This window comes from Mesoplodon bidens (assembly GCF_964165515.1).
Source record: "Mesoplodon bidens genome assembly, chromosome: 11".
NCBI classification, from domain to species: domain Eukaryota; kingdom Metazoa; phylum Chordata; class Mammalia; order Artiodactyla; family Ziphiidae; genus Mesoplodon; species Mesoplodon bidens.
The window spans coordinates 91,938,850-91,955,460 of NC_138167.1; the positions used below are offsets into that span (position 1 = coordinate 91,938,850).

Below are 16,611 nucleotides of genomic sequence, written 5' to 3' on the forward strand. Positions count from 1 at the left end.
AATTTGCAATCATAGATGGCATGTGAAAAAATAAATAAATATGCAATAGAGTTATATCTTTAAGTTGTTAAAATTAAGTGGTAATAAACCTGCATTCTGTGTCCAAGAAAACTAATCATTCAGTTTTAAAAGCAAAATAAAAGCATTTTCAATTGTGCAAAGATTGAGAAAATTTGCTGTCCAAAAGTATATTTTTGACAAGTATTTAGCTATATACTCCAGGAAGGGAAAACTGAGTCCAGAAAGCAGAGGAAGACTGGATTCAAAGAACACTAATGATCAAAGAAACCCTTAACACTTAGCACTTAAATTTTTTATTCTGCCTTCTTCTTTCCATCATTTCACTTAAGTAGTCAGCTGTCAGCTTACTGCTGCTCCTTTTTAGGCAATGTGTCTTTTTTTCTGGCTGCTTTTAAGATTTTTCCCTCTAGTCTTGAATTTCAATACTATTAAATTCCCAGGTGTGATTTTCTTTGTATTGATTCTACTTGGAGATCTTTAATCATCTTCAAATGTTCAGACTGATTTTTCTAAAACAATTTGAAACCATTCCAACTATTATCTCTTTACACATAGGTTCTGCCCCATTCTCTCCACTCCTTCCAAGATTACTATTATACATATTTTTATATTTTCATTATGTATCACATATTTCTTGTGTACTTTTCTGCTTTTCCCATTCTTTTTTTGCCCTCTCTGTGCTTAAATTTGGGTATTTTCTATTGACTTCCCTTCAGCTTCATTAATGTTCTCGCCTGCCGTGTCAAATCTACTGTCAAACTTATCCATTGAAATTTTATTTTTATACACTGAACTATTCAACTCTAGAATATATACTTGGTATTTCATTAAAGATTCTAATTTTCTTTTCATATCACCTGTTTAATTATTTTGCTACTGCATGATAGTTATAGGGTTTTTTTTAACATCGTTATTGGAGTATAATTGCTTTACAATGGTGTGTTAGTTTCTACTTTATAACAAAGTGAATCAATTATACATATACATATATCCCCATATCTCTTCCCTCTTGCATCTCCCTCTCTCCCACCCTCCCTATCCCACCCTCTAGGTGGTCACAAAGCACCGAGCTGAACTCCCTGTGCTATGCGGCTGCTTCCCACTAGCTATCAGTTTTACATTTGGTAGTGTATATATATATATATATATATATATATATATATATATATATATGTCCATGCCACTCTCTCACTTTGTCCCAGCTTACCCTTCCCCCTCCCCGTGTCCTCAAGTCCATTCTCTAGTAGGTCTGCGTCTTTATTCCCGTCTTGCCCTTAGGTTCTTCATGACTTTTTTTTTTTTTTTTTTAGATTCCATATATACGTGTTAGCGTACAGTATTTGTTTTTCTCTTTCTGACTTACTTCACTCTGTGACAGACTCTAGGTCCATCCGCCTCACTACAAATAACTCAATTTCGTTTGTTTTTATGGCTGAGTAATATTCCATTGTATATATGTGCCACATCTTCTTTATCCATTCATCTGTTGATGGACACTTAGGTTGCTTCCATGTCCTGGCTATTGTAAATAGAGCTGCAGTGAACATTGTGGTACATGACTATTTTTGAATTATGGTTTTCTCAGGGTATATGCCCATTAGTGGGATTGCTGGGTCGTACGGTAGTTCTATTTTTTTTTTTTTTTTTTTTTTTTTGCGGTAGGCGGGCCTCTCACTGTTGTGGCCTCTCCCCTTGCAGAGCACAGGCTCCGGATGCGCAGGCTCAGCAGCCATGGCTCACGGGCCCAGCCGCTCCGCGGCATGTGGGATCTTCCCAGACCGGGGCACGAACCCGTGTCCCCTGCATCGGCAGGCGGACTCTCAACCACTGCGCCACCAGGGAAGCCCGGTAGTTCTATTTTTAGTTTTTTAAGGAACCTCCATACTGTTCTCCATAGTGGCTGTATCAAATTACATTCCCACCAACAGTGCAAGAGGTATTTTAATGGCTCTCCTAACTCCAACATTTGTATTACCTGAAAGTGAGCCACTACTGTCTTTTTTTTTTCTTGTCATTCATAATGAACCATGTGTCTTCACATGCCTAACCAACTTTTTTTAATTTAGAGATGGACAATATAAACATACTTTTTCAGGAATGTGTTTGTATAAATTTTAAAAAGACCTGGAAAACATACAATGATAGTTAATATTTTTAGCTACATTACAGGATTATGGGAAATTTTATCTACTTTTAAATTTAAAATAATTTTATATAAAAACTGTGGAGGAAATTAAAAATAATAAACATGTCATCAGGATCATCTTAAATTTAAAGGGGTTATTTAACACATTCAATTAGTTGTGTTACAGAAATGCAGTAACCTTTTATAACAATCCTCAATCATAATGAAATATTCATAATAGTATGTTTTCTCAAAACTTAAAAGAAATTTTACAATTACAAGTTTATATAGACATGTTCACTCATTGAACCAGTTTATTTTCCTTTTCAAGACATTCTATTTCAAGGAGAGTTTCTATAACTAAGGTATTTTAAAACTTTAGTAAATTAAATCCTATACCAACTAGGCAATATTATTTTAAAATACCCATTCCAAGCATAGTAATTTATTTCAAATGGAGAATTATTATTGTGCTGCTTAAAAACAACAAACACATACCTCATGCTGTTTAAATTTCTCCTTCCATATTTTCTCCTCTTTATGAAGTTCGTCATTCATCTTGTCCTGTTCTTGCTGAACATATGATAATATTGAAATATTATATTCAACTATCAAACAATATTATGTTTATTATGTATGATTCTTATGACATATATTTGTATAAAATGGTTAAAGATAACAACTCACCCAATGGTCCTCAGTTATTAGTACTGGGATAACAACTTTAATCTCAACCTGAAATATAATAAAATGATACCTAGGGTTCCCATTAGCATATAAAGATATTTAAAATCTGGGTAAGTCGTTTTATTTATTTGAGTTTATTTATATGTTTATTCATATAATAAAATGTTTTGGCTAGAAATACTCTTGGACAATGCAAAATTTACAGATGATAATGTGTGTTAAGATGGGTTTTGCATTACAATTTTTTTCTCTCCACACCATTTCATTTAATTCACATAATAAATCAGCTCAGAGGGTAATTGTTTTCTTTCATTAACTCTTTATTAGTGTCTATTTTGTTAAGGCTCTGCAGAATAAAAAAAATCAGTAAAATATAATCCCCTCCCTCAAAAACTTTACCTTTAATAATATAGGAATGCAATCATACGTTCACAAGTTGCCCCAAATTTAGCAAAATAAGTTTATCACAAAATAAGAACTATAAGGATTATGGTAGGAATAGGTGCTATAATTAGAGGATCATGAAAGTTTTCATACAGAAGATTGTTTTTGAAATGACTAGTCTTTTAAGAGATTAAATAAACATTTTAGGCATTTATTAAATGTTTTTGAGCTAGGAAAATGATTACAGCTCTGTTTTAGAAAAATTATAAGGTTACATTTGGTAGAATTAGAGAAAGTAAGTCAAGGAGACACTAAGGAGATAAGTGAAGTAGGTATTAGAGAAGTCCATGTGAGAACCAATGAGGGCCTTCTGCAGATCGGGTGGGAGGATCAGAAGAGACACAAACACAATGTAAATATGAAATGGTCATAAACTGCCAACTGACTGGATAAAAGGAAGCGGGAAAAGTTCTTTGGACATTATCTTATAAGAATTGTGGGAACTTTTGATGGCATTTAAGCAGGGGCATAACATTTTTTAGAAAATAATTATCCTACAAACTGCACTATGGTGCATGAGTTTACAGAATACAAGACCAAAAGTAGGGAGATCAATTAGAGAGTATAGTAAATATTCCAAGCTAGACATTAGGACATCCTGAACTATAGGCTAGCAGTAGACATATGGATGAGACAATGAATAATATAACTATTAGAAGGAAGAGGATAATAAAAGAGAGAGAAGAGTTAAAAATGGTCCATATCTTTCTAGCTTCGACTATGATGATAGTGTAACTCATCAAAATAATGAACACCAGAGGAGGAGCACGATTCAGAAAGAAAGACAGTGCATTCAATTTTAGATACATTAAGTTCTGAGTGTAGGAGAGTTATGTAGTTTGCCTTTTTTTGTTATAACTATAGATTTGGTTCTGAACAGCCATAACTGTGTTTGAGATTATCAAGAGAGAAAATACATGGAGTAAGAAAAGAAAGAACAAAGGGTGGAATCCTTGCTAGGACCATATTCAAGGAGAAAGAGAAAAAGAAGCCTAAAATAGATATCAAGGAAGAACGGCCAAACATGTAAGAAGACAGTCAAGGCAGTATGGTCCCACAGAAGTCAAGAGAAAAAGAAATGGTCAGCAATCATATTTTTATTGGAATGAAATGCTAAAGAGGCAAAAATAAATACTGAAATAGAACCTGTGAGTATGGTTCTAGAAGCCATTGGTTATTTTTGTCCAATCCAATTTAGAAGACTGATTATTTTGGTCAAAAGCAGTTTCATTCACTGGGGCAGTGGTGGAAGATCCCCAGCAGATTTAGGATTGAATGAGAGATGAGGAAATGGATTGAGCACAAATAACTCCTCCTTAAGAAGCCTGCCTATGATAAGTAGAGCTAAAGAGCAGCTGATGTGAGACATATAAAGGAAAATGATCTCATGATTTTTCTTTTGTTTTGTTTCTAGGACAGGAGAAAATTGAACATGCCTATAAGCAATAGGAAAGGAGGAAGCTGTAGGGGTGTTTCAACATAAAGGAAAACTGGGGTAAACTAGAAAATGATAGAATATAGAGCAAAGGAGGAAAAGCTAGCCTTTGGTAGAAGAAACCTCTCTTACTGAGATAAGAGCAAAGGCAAAAAAAAAAAAAAAAAGGCAAAAAGGCGACCACAGAGATTGATGGTAACTAGATGCAGGATGAGAAAGAAAAAGAAGTTCGTAATCGATGCAAAAATCTTATGTGATAATTTGCTAATAACGAGGAGGGAGGAGTTGGGTAGAACTCTTAAGGAAAGAGATTTACGATAGCTGTTTTGGAAAATGGAAGAGGAAGTTAACAAAGGACACAATAGAATTACTAAATAACTAAATTATTTAGAATCCATCATTATAAAATTATGGAATGGTCCCACTGGAAAAATTTTAAGCCCCAAGGTAAAACAAAGCACACATTTAGAAACTCATTAAACCTACTAATGTCATATATATTTTTTAAATCATAATTTTATGATAAAGCACAAATTACTTTCAAAAAACAAGTTACAATTCTTCAATGGTAGGGCCCTGGTGTTAAATCTCTTTTCTATCATGTAAGCACATAGCTGAAAGCTTTGCCCTTAAAGTAGTCAGTAAAGTTTTGTTACAAAACAAATAAAAATGGCAACTTAGCTGAACAGAATTTAAAAATAAGATGTTTTTTAGAAAATATTTGAAAATATCACTAACAACCAATAGCAATAATACATTTTACCACAGGTCAGCAAACACTTCTCTAAGAATCTACATTATATTCACTCCTACTCCGGAATTGAAAAAAACAAAACAAACAAATAAAACTTCTGACTTTTGGAAATGACTAATCTGGTCTGTGGAAAGGAAAATATAACTAAAAGAAAGCTAAACATTCATAGCTTACTATTAGAAAAAGCCATGGCCAAGCTGGTTCGACAATATTATCACTTTTTAATTTATTTATTTTCTATATAATCAGGAAATACAATGTACTCAACATTGGAGACTTGAATACCCTGAACTGCCTATGTGACTACATGCTTAGGTTCTCTATATGGAACACTCAAACTAGTAAGTTGTGAGTAATATATAAGGCAACTTTAGTAATGTAAAACAAGAGATGTAAGTCCTGTCTGTTATCCATACATTCTAAGCGGCCTAATGGCCCACAGGTAGGTCCTAGAAATCCACCAGTTTCTCAATACGCCACTACCATGACCTGAGGATGAGGACCACCTGAGGTGCAGCTGGGAGGAAACAGAAATGAAAACACAAAACTCCTTCACACCAAAAAAGTTCTAGTCCCAGGAATTAGCTCAATTATGGGAATGAGGCACATACCATCACCTACATGGCTAAACCACTCAACCAAATATGTTTTACATAATTGCTAGATATCAGACCACATAGCAAGGACATTACATGATTGAGAAAATTCTATTGCCTTTTTCTGATTAGAAGGGTGTAAAAAGTAACAACTTATGTAGTAAATATCAGCTTTTTTAGGACAATCTTTGAAACTATGAAGTTTCAAAGCAGTACCTGAAATTCTAATGAATTTCATGAAAACTAGGCAAGGAGTCCATATTAATACTGTTAATCCACAGTCAACTGCTTTGATTATTAGGACTAATTAAAACCCATAGAATGGAGCTTAATCCGCACCATAAACCAAAACATCAATACTGTTCAGAAGTAGATACTGATTTTTAAAAATGTATGAAAAACAAAAATTAAAATTAAAAAACCTTACCTTCTGAATATTCTCCAATTTCTTCTTTTCAACTTCAAACTGTTTCATCCAGTAATGTCTTTTTTCTTCTTCTTCTTGAAACTGCTTTTCTTCTCTATCCCTCTGAGCTTTGAGAGTTTGTTTCTTTTGGTCTTCTAGTTCTTTCTGTTTGTCTTGCCAAGCCTCAAAGGACTGCCTACATCTTTCTTCCACTTCACAGTATCCGAAATTTATATCAGCATCATCTGTATTCATGAGGAGAAAAATTTTTAAATCAAAACAGTCAAAACTGATCCAGTGCAATGTTTAAAAGTAATTTCAAAATAAATAAATAATGTCAATATATTACCAAAGTAAAAGTAATAGTATGCAAAATACATGTAAATTCCATTGCATCAATAAAGAAGTCACATAACTTGCCTTAAACTATTCCATAAGACTTCTATAAAAACATAATGTGTGTGTGTGTGTGTATGTGTGTGCATGTGTGTAGTTAAGGGGTACATAAGGAACACAGTTAAGAGACACTTAAAAAATTCAGGTCTGGGTATATCTATTGCAGTCAGGTATATATGTGGAAAATTTTTAACTCTACTTACATGAAGTTAAATTAGGAGTCATAAAAAAAAATATGAGAACATGTAATTAAATAAGCATAGCAAGTATACAATTTTTTCAAATACTGTGACTATATTCTTCTAAATGTCAAAAGAAAACTGTCTACATTTTTTTCAGATAATTAAGGTCAATGACATAAAAATTATCATAAATATCACCAAGCAATTTAGTCCACCTGGCAAAACATGTTCGTCCACAGGCAAATCACAAGGATCAGGCTCTGGAACAGAATCAGGACTGCCACAATGAGTTTTCCTTCTCAGAAATTCTTCTTTTTCTATTTCAGATAACATCTAAGAGGTTAAAAAAGTACCAGTGATTAAAGAAAAACAAAATACAGAGTAAAGCTATTATTTTAATAATGTATTAAGTATTTACATATACATATCTAGAACTTTATTTACTTCAAATCACTCTCAAATACAGCTATATAGCATATTGATAATTATTCTCTCTATGGTGAAGAAAAATGTTTTTTCCATGCAAGCGCACTGTGTTTTACCCTCCTAATGTTTCTTCAGAATTCTAATTACTTTCTAATATTTACTCACAATATTCAATTAAACTGCTTAATAATCATATCAAAATGTTTCTACTAATATGTGTTTTCCTCCTAACACCTTTCTATATTTCTTATCTGCAGCAATAGCTCACATATACAAATTGCTAATATATTCAGTATGGTTTAAAAATAGAACTATTCTCTAATTTGCCCTGACTTACACAAAGTTATAATTTTGATTAATACTTTTCCATAATTATACTTCTATATATTCTAGCTTGAAAGATACAGGATATCTATTCCACTGAAGTAGCAATATGATAATTCAAAATTAATAAGTTTCAGGTTTGAGGGTTACCAAAAAAGAGAGTAAGAAAAATACATACAAGTAATTTTCACATTATGCTAAATACACAGAGAGCAAGAATAGAGTAAGGTAAAATTAGAGTTGGGTAAAATGAGAAGTAAAAATGATTTCAAGATGCTGAACTTGTGGAAGAAGTTTTCTCTTAAATACATTTCTGGGATTTTCACCCAAAAATGCTAGGCTCTCCTTTACTCTTACTTTTTTATGGATGTTTCTGTTTTACCATTAAAAAAACCCAAAACTAACATAAGATATTCTACGTTTAAAGTTTCCACAGGGTATTTAAAGTCTCCACTGGATCACAGTACATTCCTAAGCAAAGTAATAATATTAGAGTATATTTCATTGTTTTCCTTGGAGTTTTTAGGGAAAAAATACTATTCAATATAGTTCTGCTCTCTTATCTACATTAAATTCCCAAGTATTGATGGTTCAAATCACTATTTCTAACATTTATAAAGATTGAAATTTGTATTATTTTATATTATACACCAGAGGAGGAAATAAATCCAAAACTTATTAGCTTAAAATAATTTAATTTTTAAGCCAGTGAACTTTAAATGTTATGTGAGAGGTAAAGGTAAATTTCTAACTGTAATATTGAGTACTTTCAGTCAAACAACATATACCTTCATTAATTGTTCTGGATTTTCTTTACATTCAGTTCGTAATTCTATCCTTAAATGCATATGATTATTAGAAAATGCTCCATAATCACAGCCTATAAAGAGAAAGAAATATTATAACTTTAAATATTACAGCAGGACACAACATGTTAAAATCCCAAACTATTTCATCATCCTTTAATCTCAAATTCAACCACAGCATATTCTTTATCAGTAATTCAAAACAATAGGAAAATACTGAAGAACAAAGAACATAGGAAATCTGTAATCTTTATTCAAAAATAAAAATAACAGATTTTTAGAGCTCTTTATCACCTTTCATATTCTAGACTGAAGTTCATTTTCCATGTACACAGAATAATGCTGTGTTTAATATCACAATGACATATTGATTAGAAACCAACAAAAGTTCAATTCTACCTGCCACAAACTAGCAGTATAATCTTGCAGCACAAGATACTGAAAATGCTTTAATAAAAGTCTTAATTTAAGAGATTACAATTATTAACATGTGAATGAAGTAAACTTTCATTCCCAATTTTTTGAGTTTTTGTTGAATTTTATTGTGTTTTTATCATCTGTGCAGATGCAGTTATGTTTCTTTTATTCAATTAACATGTTTTATCATGGTAATGTTCCCTAGTAGTAAACTATTTTTTACAGATGACCATTCTGCTAATTAACTGACTATTCACACCTATTTTGTCTATTATTATAGATTTTCTTTTTCAACACCAATTCACAACCTCTCTGACATGTTTTCTTATGTGAGAGCTGAAAAGCAAAAATAACATTCTCCAGATGCCTTTGAAGCTAGGTTTCTGAGGGTGATTTAGGTTCTGCCAATTGATACATTTGTGTCTTTCTTTTCTTTTTTTTTTTTAAATAAATAAATTAATTTATTTATCTTTGGCTGCATTGGGTCTTCGTTGCTATGCGCGGGCTTTCTCTAGTTGCGGCAAGCGGGGGCTACTCTTCATTGAGGTGTGCAGGCTTCTCACTGCAGTGGTTTCTCTTGCTGCAGAGCACGGGCTCTAGGTGCGCAGGCTTCAGTAGTTGTGGCTCGCGGGCTCAGTAGTTGTGGCTTGCGGGCTCTAGAGCGCAGGCTCAGTAGTTGTGGCGCACGGGCTTAGTTGCTCCATGGCATGTGGGATCTTCCTGGACCAGGGCTCGAACCCGTGTCCCCTGCATTGGCAGGCAGATTCTTAACCACTGCGCCACCAGGGAAGCCCAGTCTTTATTTTCATAAAAATATTTTGTGTGTAGAAAGGCAGAGAGAGAGATTTTCATTTTTCTGGCTCAGACTATGATAGAGGGTGCTTTGGGTTGGAGATAGCAGGGTACAGTAGAGGATTAATGTCTCTGAATTTCTTTATTATATCAACAGCTCTTTATCATATTGCTGCAGCCCAGTTCTACAATGTACTTGCATGTATATTTTCTACACTTTGGATGCTCAGCTTAGAATCTGTTCTTCAGTTCTATTAACAATTCTGTTGTTTATTGTAATAGCTAGTCTCCAAAGATGTCACTCCCACACTTCCTGGTATGATACCCTGTGTATTCCCCTCCCACACAGAGTCTGTGCTGACCCTATGTAACCATCAGGATGTAGTAGAAATGATGTTGCATGACTTCTGAGAATAAGTCATATGAATCTTTACAGGTTTCCATCTTAGTATCTTGATATTTTGTTCACAGGATGCTCTTTCTCAGAATCCAGGTGCCATGCAAGCCATAGGGAGAGACCACATAGGTGCCTCCAGCTGACAGCTCCAACTGAACTCCCAGCCAACAATTAACATCAACTGCCAATCATTTGAGTGAGCCATCTTAGAATTCCAATCCAGTAGACTTCAGATGACTGTGGCCCTAATCAACATCTGGCTGTAAATGCGTAAGAAATGCAAGCAAGAACTGCCTAGCTAAGCCCAGTCAACCCACAGAACTATATAAAAGATAATAACATACTGTTATTTTAAGCCACTAAGTTTGTTTTACACAAATACTCCCCAAAACCTTACTGCTTAAAGTAGCTAAAACAGCTTTTGTCTACAAATGAGAGCCCTAATCAGTACATCCATATTCATAAATAAAATTAGCCTCAGTTTCTCTTATGTATGTGTATGTGAGGCTTGCACAGTTTTGTATTTAAAATGTGCAGTTTTGGGCTTCCCTGGTGGCACAGTGGTTGAGAGTCGCCTGCCGATGCAGGGGACATGGGTTCATGCCCCGGTCCGGGAGGATCTCACATGCCGTGGAGCAGCTGGGGCCGTGAGCCATGGCTGCTGAGCCTGAGCGTCCAGAGCCTGTGCACCGCAGTGGGAGAGGCCACAACAGTGAGAGGCCCGCATAGCGTACCGCAAAAAAAATTAAAATTAAAATAAAAAAATAAAATGTGCAGTTTTTTATAAATGAAATATTATATAATCTGCAGATTCTTTTGCTCCTTGATGGATTGGAATAATTCAATTGTGAAATTATCCTTAGTTCCTAACGACATTTGAGAAGAAATCTCTTTCCACCTTCAGCCAAATTATTGATTTAATCATGTTTTCTCCTTTATCAAGCAATTTTGATAATTTGAATTTTCTTAGAAAATTATTCTATTCATTGAGACTATCAAACTTATTTGATTAGACCTATATACATGGGATCTTATAATTTTCTAAACCACTGTTATAATTGTAGTTATATAATCTTTCATGTAACTAATTTTTTATAATTATATTTCCTTTGCTTTTTTTCATAATTAGGCTCTATACTTGCCAATATATGTAAAATACATTTTCATTGTATAAACCTTAGTAAATATAAATAAGAAAACCATTAAAATCCCCCATAACTCGACTATAGATAAGCACTGCTAAAACCTGAAGGGTCTACATAAGTCTTTATATATCCTTTCACACAGGTACTCAGAACAAAAACCTTGGAGCCAAATTTCCTCTTTTCCTTTCATACAAATCCATCAATAAATACTTTTGTTTCTTTCTACCTTAAGAATGTTTTCTAGAATGTGACTGTTTTTCATCATTTCTACTCAAATCACTCTCATCTCTAACCACACTACTGTGACAGTCTTGTAGTGGACTCTTGCTAACTCAAGGCATCTTCTCTACAGAGTCTCCAGAATGATTGTCTCAAAATATGTCAGATTCTGTCACTCCTTACTCAAAAACCTTCATATACTCAGAACAGAATCCAAAGTCCACACCTTGACTTGATAAGAGCCCTGTATGATCTGACCCCTTATTTTCTTGGATATAACCACAAAGGCTTACCATTCTTTGAACATATTATGCCCACTCAGTGTGCCTTGGCCTTTATGATTCCCTCTTTCTGGAACACCAGCCCTCTAGACATCCATGTGACTCATTTCTTCATTGAGATATCCCATGTGGCTTACTGTCTCATTTCAGTCACTACTTAAATATCACCTCCTCAGAGAGGCCTCCCTTGACTTACCCTATCTAAAATAGCAATCTTCAATCTCTATCCCCTTCTTTTTTTTTTTTTTTTTTATGGTTGTACTGTGTCTTAGTTGCGGCAGGCGGGCTCCTTAGTTGCAGCATGTGAACTCTTAGTTATGGCATGCATGTGGGATCTAGTTCCCTGACCGGTGATCGAGCACAGGCCCTCTGCATTGGGAGCACAGAGTCTTAACCACTGCGCCAGCAGTGAAGTCCCTATCCCCTTATCTTAAAATCCTTCCTTCATGGAAGTTATCATTATTGAAATATTACATATGTACTTATTTGTTTATTGTCTGTCTCCCCACACCAGAACATTAGAATAAGAGAGGACTTTTGCCTATCTTGTTCCCTGCTGCATTCTCAGTGGCTAGAACATATCCTTTCACACAGTAATATTTTTGGTACAAATATCTATGAATATCCATGTTATAGTTTATACTAATATTTTTATAAATGACATTAAATTTCATAATAATTTTAATAGTATATCATGAAACTCTTTATGTTATTAAATATTGTCTAAGCCGTATTTTTTTAATGAGTGTATTGTTAGACACACCAATGTCCTGTTGAAGAGGTTGTTGCCATTTTTCATTATAAACTAAGCCAGGATTAATTCTAGTTAAATCTTTGTTCATTCTATTATTCTTAGAATAAATTTGCAAGAAGTAAATTTGCTCAGTTGAAGCAAATAAAGATTGTGAGGCTTTGATATAAATTATATTTTTCTCCAAAAATATGTATGAACTGATACTTTTAAAATAGTCCCACAATTAGTTTTCTTTTCTTTAACATAAATTAATAGAATGTCTGGTTTTAATTAGGACTAGTAAAACAAATTGTTAGTGGCTAGTACTTACTGGAGATGTAAGGAAGGTAGTAAGTAAAACAAATGAATGAAGTAAATTGAACAGACCAATATACTACGGATATTTTATTAGAGATAAATGCACATACCTGTATATGACAAGAGACAAGAACTTCAAGCAGTTTAATTTTCTAAATTATAAATTATTCATTATTCATATTTACAGAAAACTTATCTGCCAAGCAGATGAAAACTGTACTTACTTAAAACATCAGTATCTTCCACGTCCTGAAGAATGAGCTCTTCAACAGTTTTACTCTTATTCTTTATGATGTTAATACAGTGAAGAACTGAGTCAGGTAATTCATCTAAATCCTAAAAATGTAAATAATGAAAGAGACTGTAAAATTCTTTACTAAAACTATGTATCAAAATCTGTTTTGATATGTCAAAAATTTGAGTAAAATGTATAAATGAGGTAAAAGGGCTCCATATAAAGAGCATAATCCAAACAAATATATTTGGTTAAAATTTGCTTTTAATTTTCAGGTGGTTATAAATTGCATCCATGATTCTGTTGGATCTCATATTCAAATGAATAATTTCAGAAATTTTGTCACACTTAAATTAGCTGTGAATAAAAAGATACAATAATATAAAAATATTATTTTCTCCAAAAGTATTATATAGGTTATTGCAATCCTAATTAAAAATCAAAGTGTAATTATTTTTTGAAACTTGACAAGTGAGTTTTTTGGAAAAAGCTTAGTTGAAAAGATTTTGAAATAGCAAAACTACTAAAGGAATTTGACCCATTTTATATTTAAAAGTATAAAACCACTATAGGGCAAAAATTAACACAGTAATAGAAAAGAATAAATAGCCTTGGATGGATCATATGTATAACAACTAAATATATACAACAGATATGACAAATCAATTGAGAAGAGGTGGATTATTCCATAAGTGACCCTGGGAATATTTGTTAAATATATGCAGGAAATTTTTAATTAGATCTACTTTTTTATAACATAGCTGAAAATAAGTTTCCATTGGATTAAGAATTTTTATATAAAAGAATGAATCCATGAGTAACTTTTCTAGGCATATAAACATTGGAGAAAATAAACAAATGAAAAGAAAATAAATGTTTGATTTCCCAAAAAGTAACTATTCTTTGGTCTAAAGATTTCACATACATTTTGCTTTTTATGCATATCTAATCACATTAGAATGCTCATGATTAAGTAAAAAAAGCAGGATACAAATATATATGTATGTGTATATACATGTATATGTACATACACATAATTATACGTACAGTACAATCCCAATTTTGTGAAAAATGCACACATATACATGTGAAATTATAGGTAATTTCTACCTTCAATATACCTTTTATATTTAAATATCTATTAATATAAATTGCTTAAAGGTGACCCTAAGGAAAAAAGGAGATAAGTATACAAAACACACTGAGAAAAATAATATTTCTCCTAAAAGGCTTATCCAGTTAAAAGGCTCAAAAATACAACATAACACTTACTGTATCACTATTATCACTCTGGGTTTCTGATTTTGAATCACTATCAAAATCATCTTTTTCCAAGGAAGAAATGCTGATTTTATCCAATTCAGCTTCTATTTCTTCTTTGAGCTTTATATCATCATCATCATTGTCTTCCATCATCCTTCATAATAAAACATGAAACCATTTAAAGAAAATTGAAGAGCCTAAATGCCTGTAAAAATTATAGGTTCTTTAATGTGCCATACCAATCCAACATGCTGTAGGTAAAAATTTAGTTTAACATAGTTTTAGTTTAACAAACTTTTGTCACACCTTATCATGGCTGTACTATATATTAAAGAAAATGTTTTCTCCCTATATTCATTCATTATTTCTTTAATGTTTTGACTACAAAATGATCAACTCTAATAGTACTCTTTAAATTCTCTAAAGGAAAAGTTACATGGAATGAACTGGCTTACCTTTCTGAACCAAGAAACTTCATACTAAAATTCATTTTCATGGTAATAATTAATGGCAAAATACCTCTGAACAGATTGAGTATTCAGAGGTTAAAATACTTATAAGAGAAAAACCTATGTCTATATATGGGGAAACATGTGGTTAGTTTCTACTCATTAAATCAGAGTTGTTAATTCCACCAGATAGCTACATGTTTTTACCAACAATAACATGTTGCAATAATGGCTAATACATGGCTTATAAGTTCAATATTTATTTCATTTAAATCTCCAATGCTTGTAATGGATATGGGTCAAGCAGTACATTGTAGTAGGTCTTCACATCATCATCATTAACTACCATCATTAGCTTCCATGTATTAAGTAGCTGTGACAAACCAGGCACTAGAAGACACTTGAGTGATTGATAACTTAATCGGTTAAAGGTCATTATAGTCATTGTATAGATGAGAAAACCAAGGTTGGAAGAGGTTACTTAACTGCCATAGTATGATGTTAGTAAGTAATGGAAGCAGGATCCTAACTCAGAGAGCCTGAATCCAAAGCCAGTGCTTTTCCCCCTATCAAATGGTATCCAAACTCAGTCAAGCTCATTATCTGCCCATCAATCCCTTGAACAACTTCTAGTCCAATAGTCTTCAAACTGCAGATGGTAACCCATTCGTGGATCAATAAATTAATTTAGTAGCTCTTGATCATCTAGTTTAAATGATAGGATAGGATAGGAAAAGTTAGGATAGGTCAAAAAAGAAACTGTAAGTGCATTACATATACTACAGGTAAAAGTTGTTTTAAAAAACTTGTTTCAATTATAAGTACATGTATATGTATGCATGTGTGCATGATCTGCAATGAAAATTTTTGTTTGTTTATTTTACTGTGGGTCTTGGTATAAAAAAAGGTTGAAAAACACTGTACTAGTCAGCTTTTATTTTATTTTCCAGACTATTCCAAACTTTCATTCTTTCCTCCAGTCCCTGGCCTTTCCACTGCTGTCTTCTTCCCGACCCTTCCTTCTTTTCTTTCCTTCCTTCCTCCTTCCTTCCCTCATCCATGCTCTCTGTTCTTCCATCCCTCCTTCCACTCCCTTCCTCTTTATTTTCCATCTTTTGCTCATTCATCTCAAAATCAACTTTTTGGGAGCCTACAAGATGCATCCACAACAGTGCTAGGTGCTACAAATACACTGATTAAATAAGTAACCTGTTTTCATAGAGTTTACAGTCTAGTTAACAGAGAAAATGAAACATCCTCATTCTCCTATTTCTTTTCCTGAAGTCTCTTCTTACTCTAATCTTATTAGGAGACCCTCTTCCTAATAAAGTGTAATCCTGTACTTATGCCCTGAATCTGACAACTTCTCACCTACTGAACTGTCTGCTCCATCCACTATTCCTTCTGTTTACTACTTTGCCATACATTTGTGTTCCACTGCCACCCCCTCCATAAACAAAATTAGTTCATTCCTATCAAAAAAAAAAAAACCACACAATACCTGTGCCTGTCCTTCCTCTAGCTATAGATATCACATATCTTTCTTTCACGCGTAAATGATTTAACTTGACTGATCTCCATGTATTGCATACACTCTTAGGCATTTATCCCAGAGAAATGAAAATTTATGAAAATTTCATTAATAAATGAAAATTTATGCTCACACCAAAACAAATGTTCACAACGGTTTTATTCATAATAGTCCCAAACTGGAAACAACGAAAATGTCCCTCAATAGGTGGATAGTTAAACGGACTCTA

The 16,611-nt window shown here is 33.2% G+C and overlaps 1 protein-coding gene across 1 annotated transcript in view; it reads right to left on the minus strand.

The window, feature by feature from the left end:
* The window catches only part of LRRIQ1 (leucine rich repeats and IQ motif containing 1), a 187,279-nt gene that overhangs the window by 168,661 nt on the left and 2,007 nt on the right, over nucleotides 1-16,611 (minus strand). The window contains exons 2-8 of the mRNA XM_081249779.1: nucleotides 15,338-15,556; nucleotides 14,412-14,556; nucleotides 13,129-13,240; nucleotides 8,585-8,676; nucleotides 7,262-7,379; nucleotides 6,490-6,713; nucleotides 2,645-2,719 (exon numbers count right to left, since the gene is read on the minus strand). Of these exons, the coding sequence (XP_081105905.1) occupies nucleotides 2,645-2,719; nucleotides 6,490-6,713; nucleotides 7,262-7,379; nucleotides 8,585-8,676; nucleotides 13,129-13,240; nucleotides 14,412-14,555 (765 nt within the window). The 5' untranslated portion in view covers nucleotide 14,556; nucleotides 15,338-15,556. The remainder of the gene's footprint in view (nucleotides 1-2,644; nucleotides 2,720-6,489; nucleotides 6,714-7,261; nucleotides 7,380-8,584; nucleotides 8,677-13,128; nucleotides 13,241-14,411; nucleotides 14,557-15,337; nucleotides 15,557-16,611) is intronic.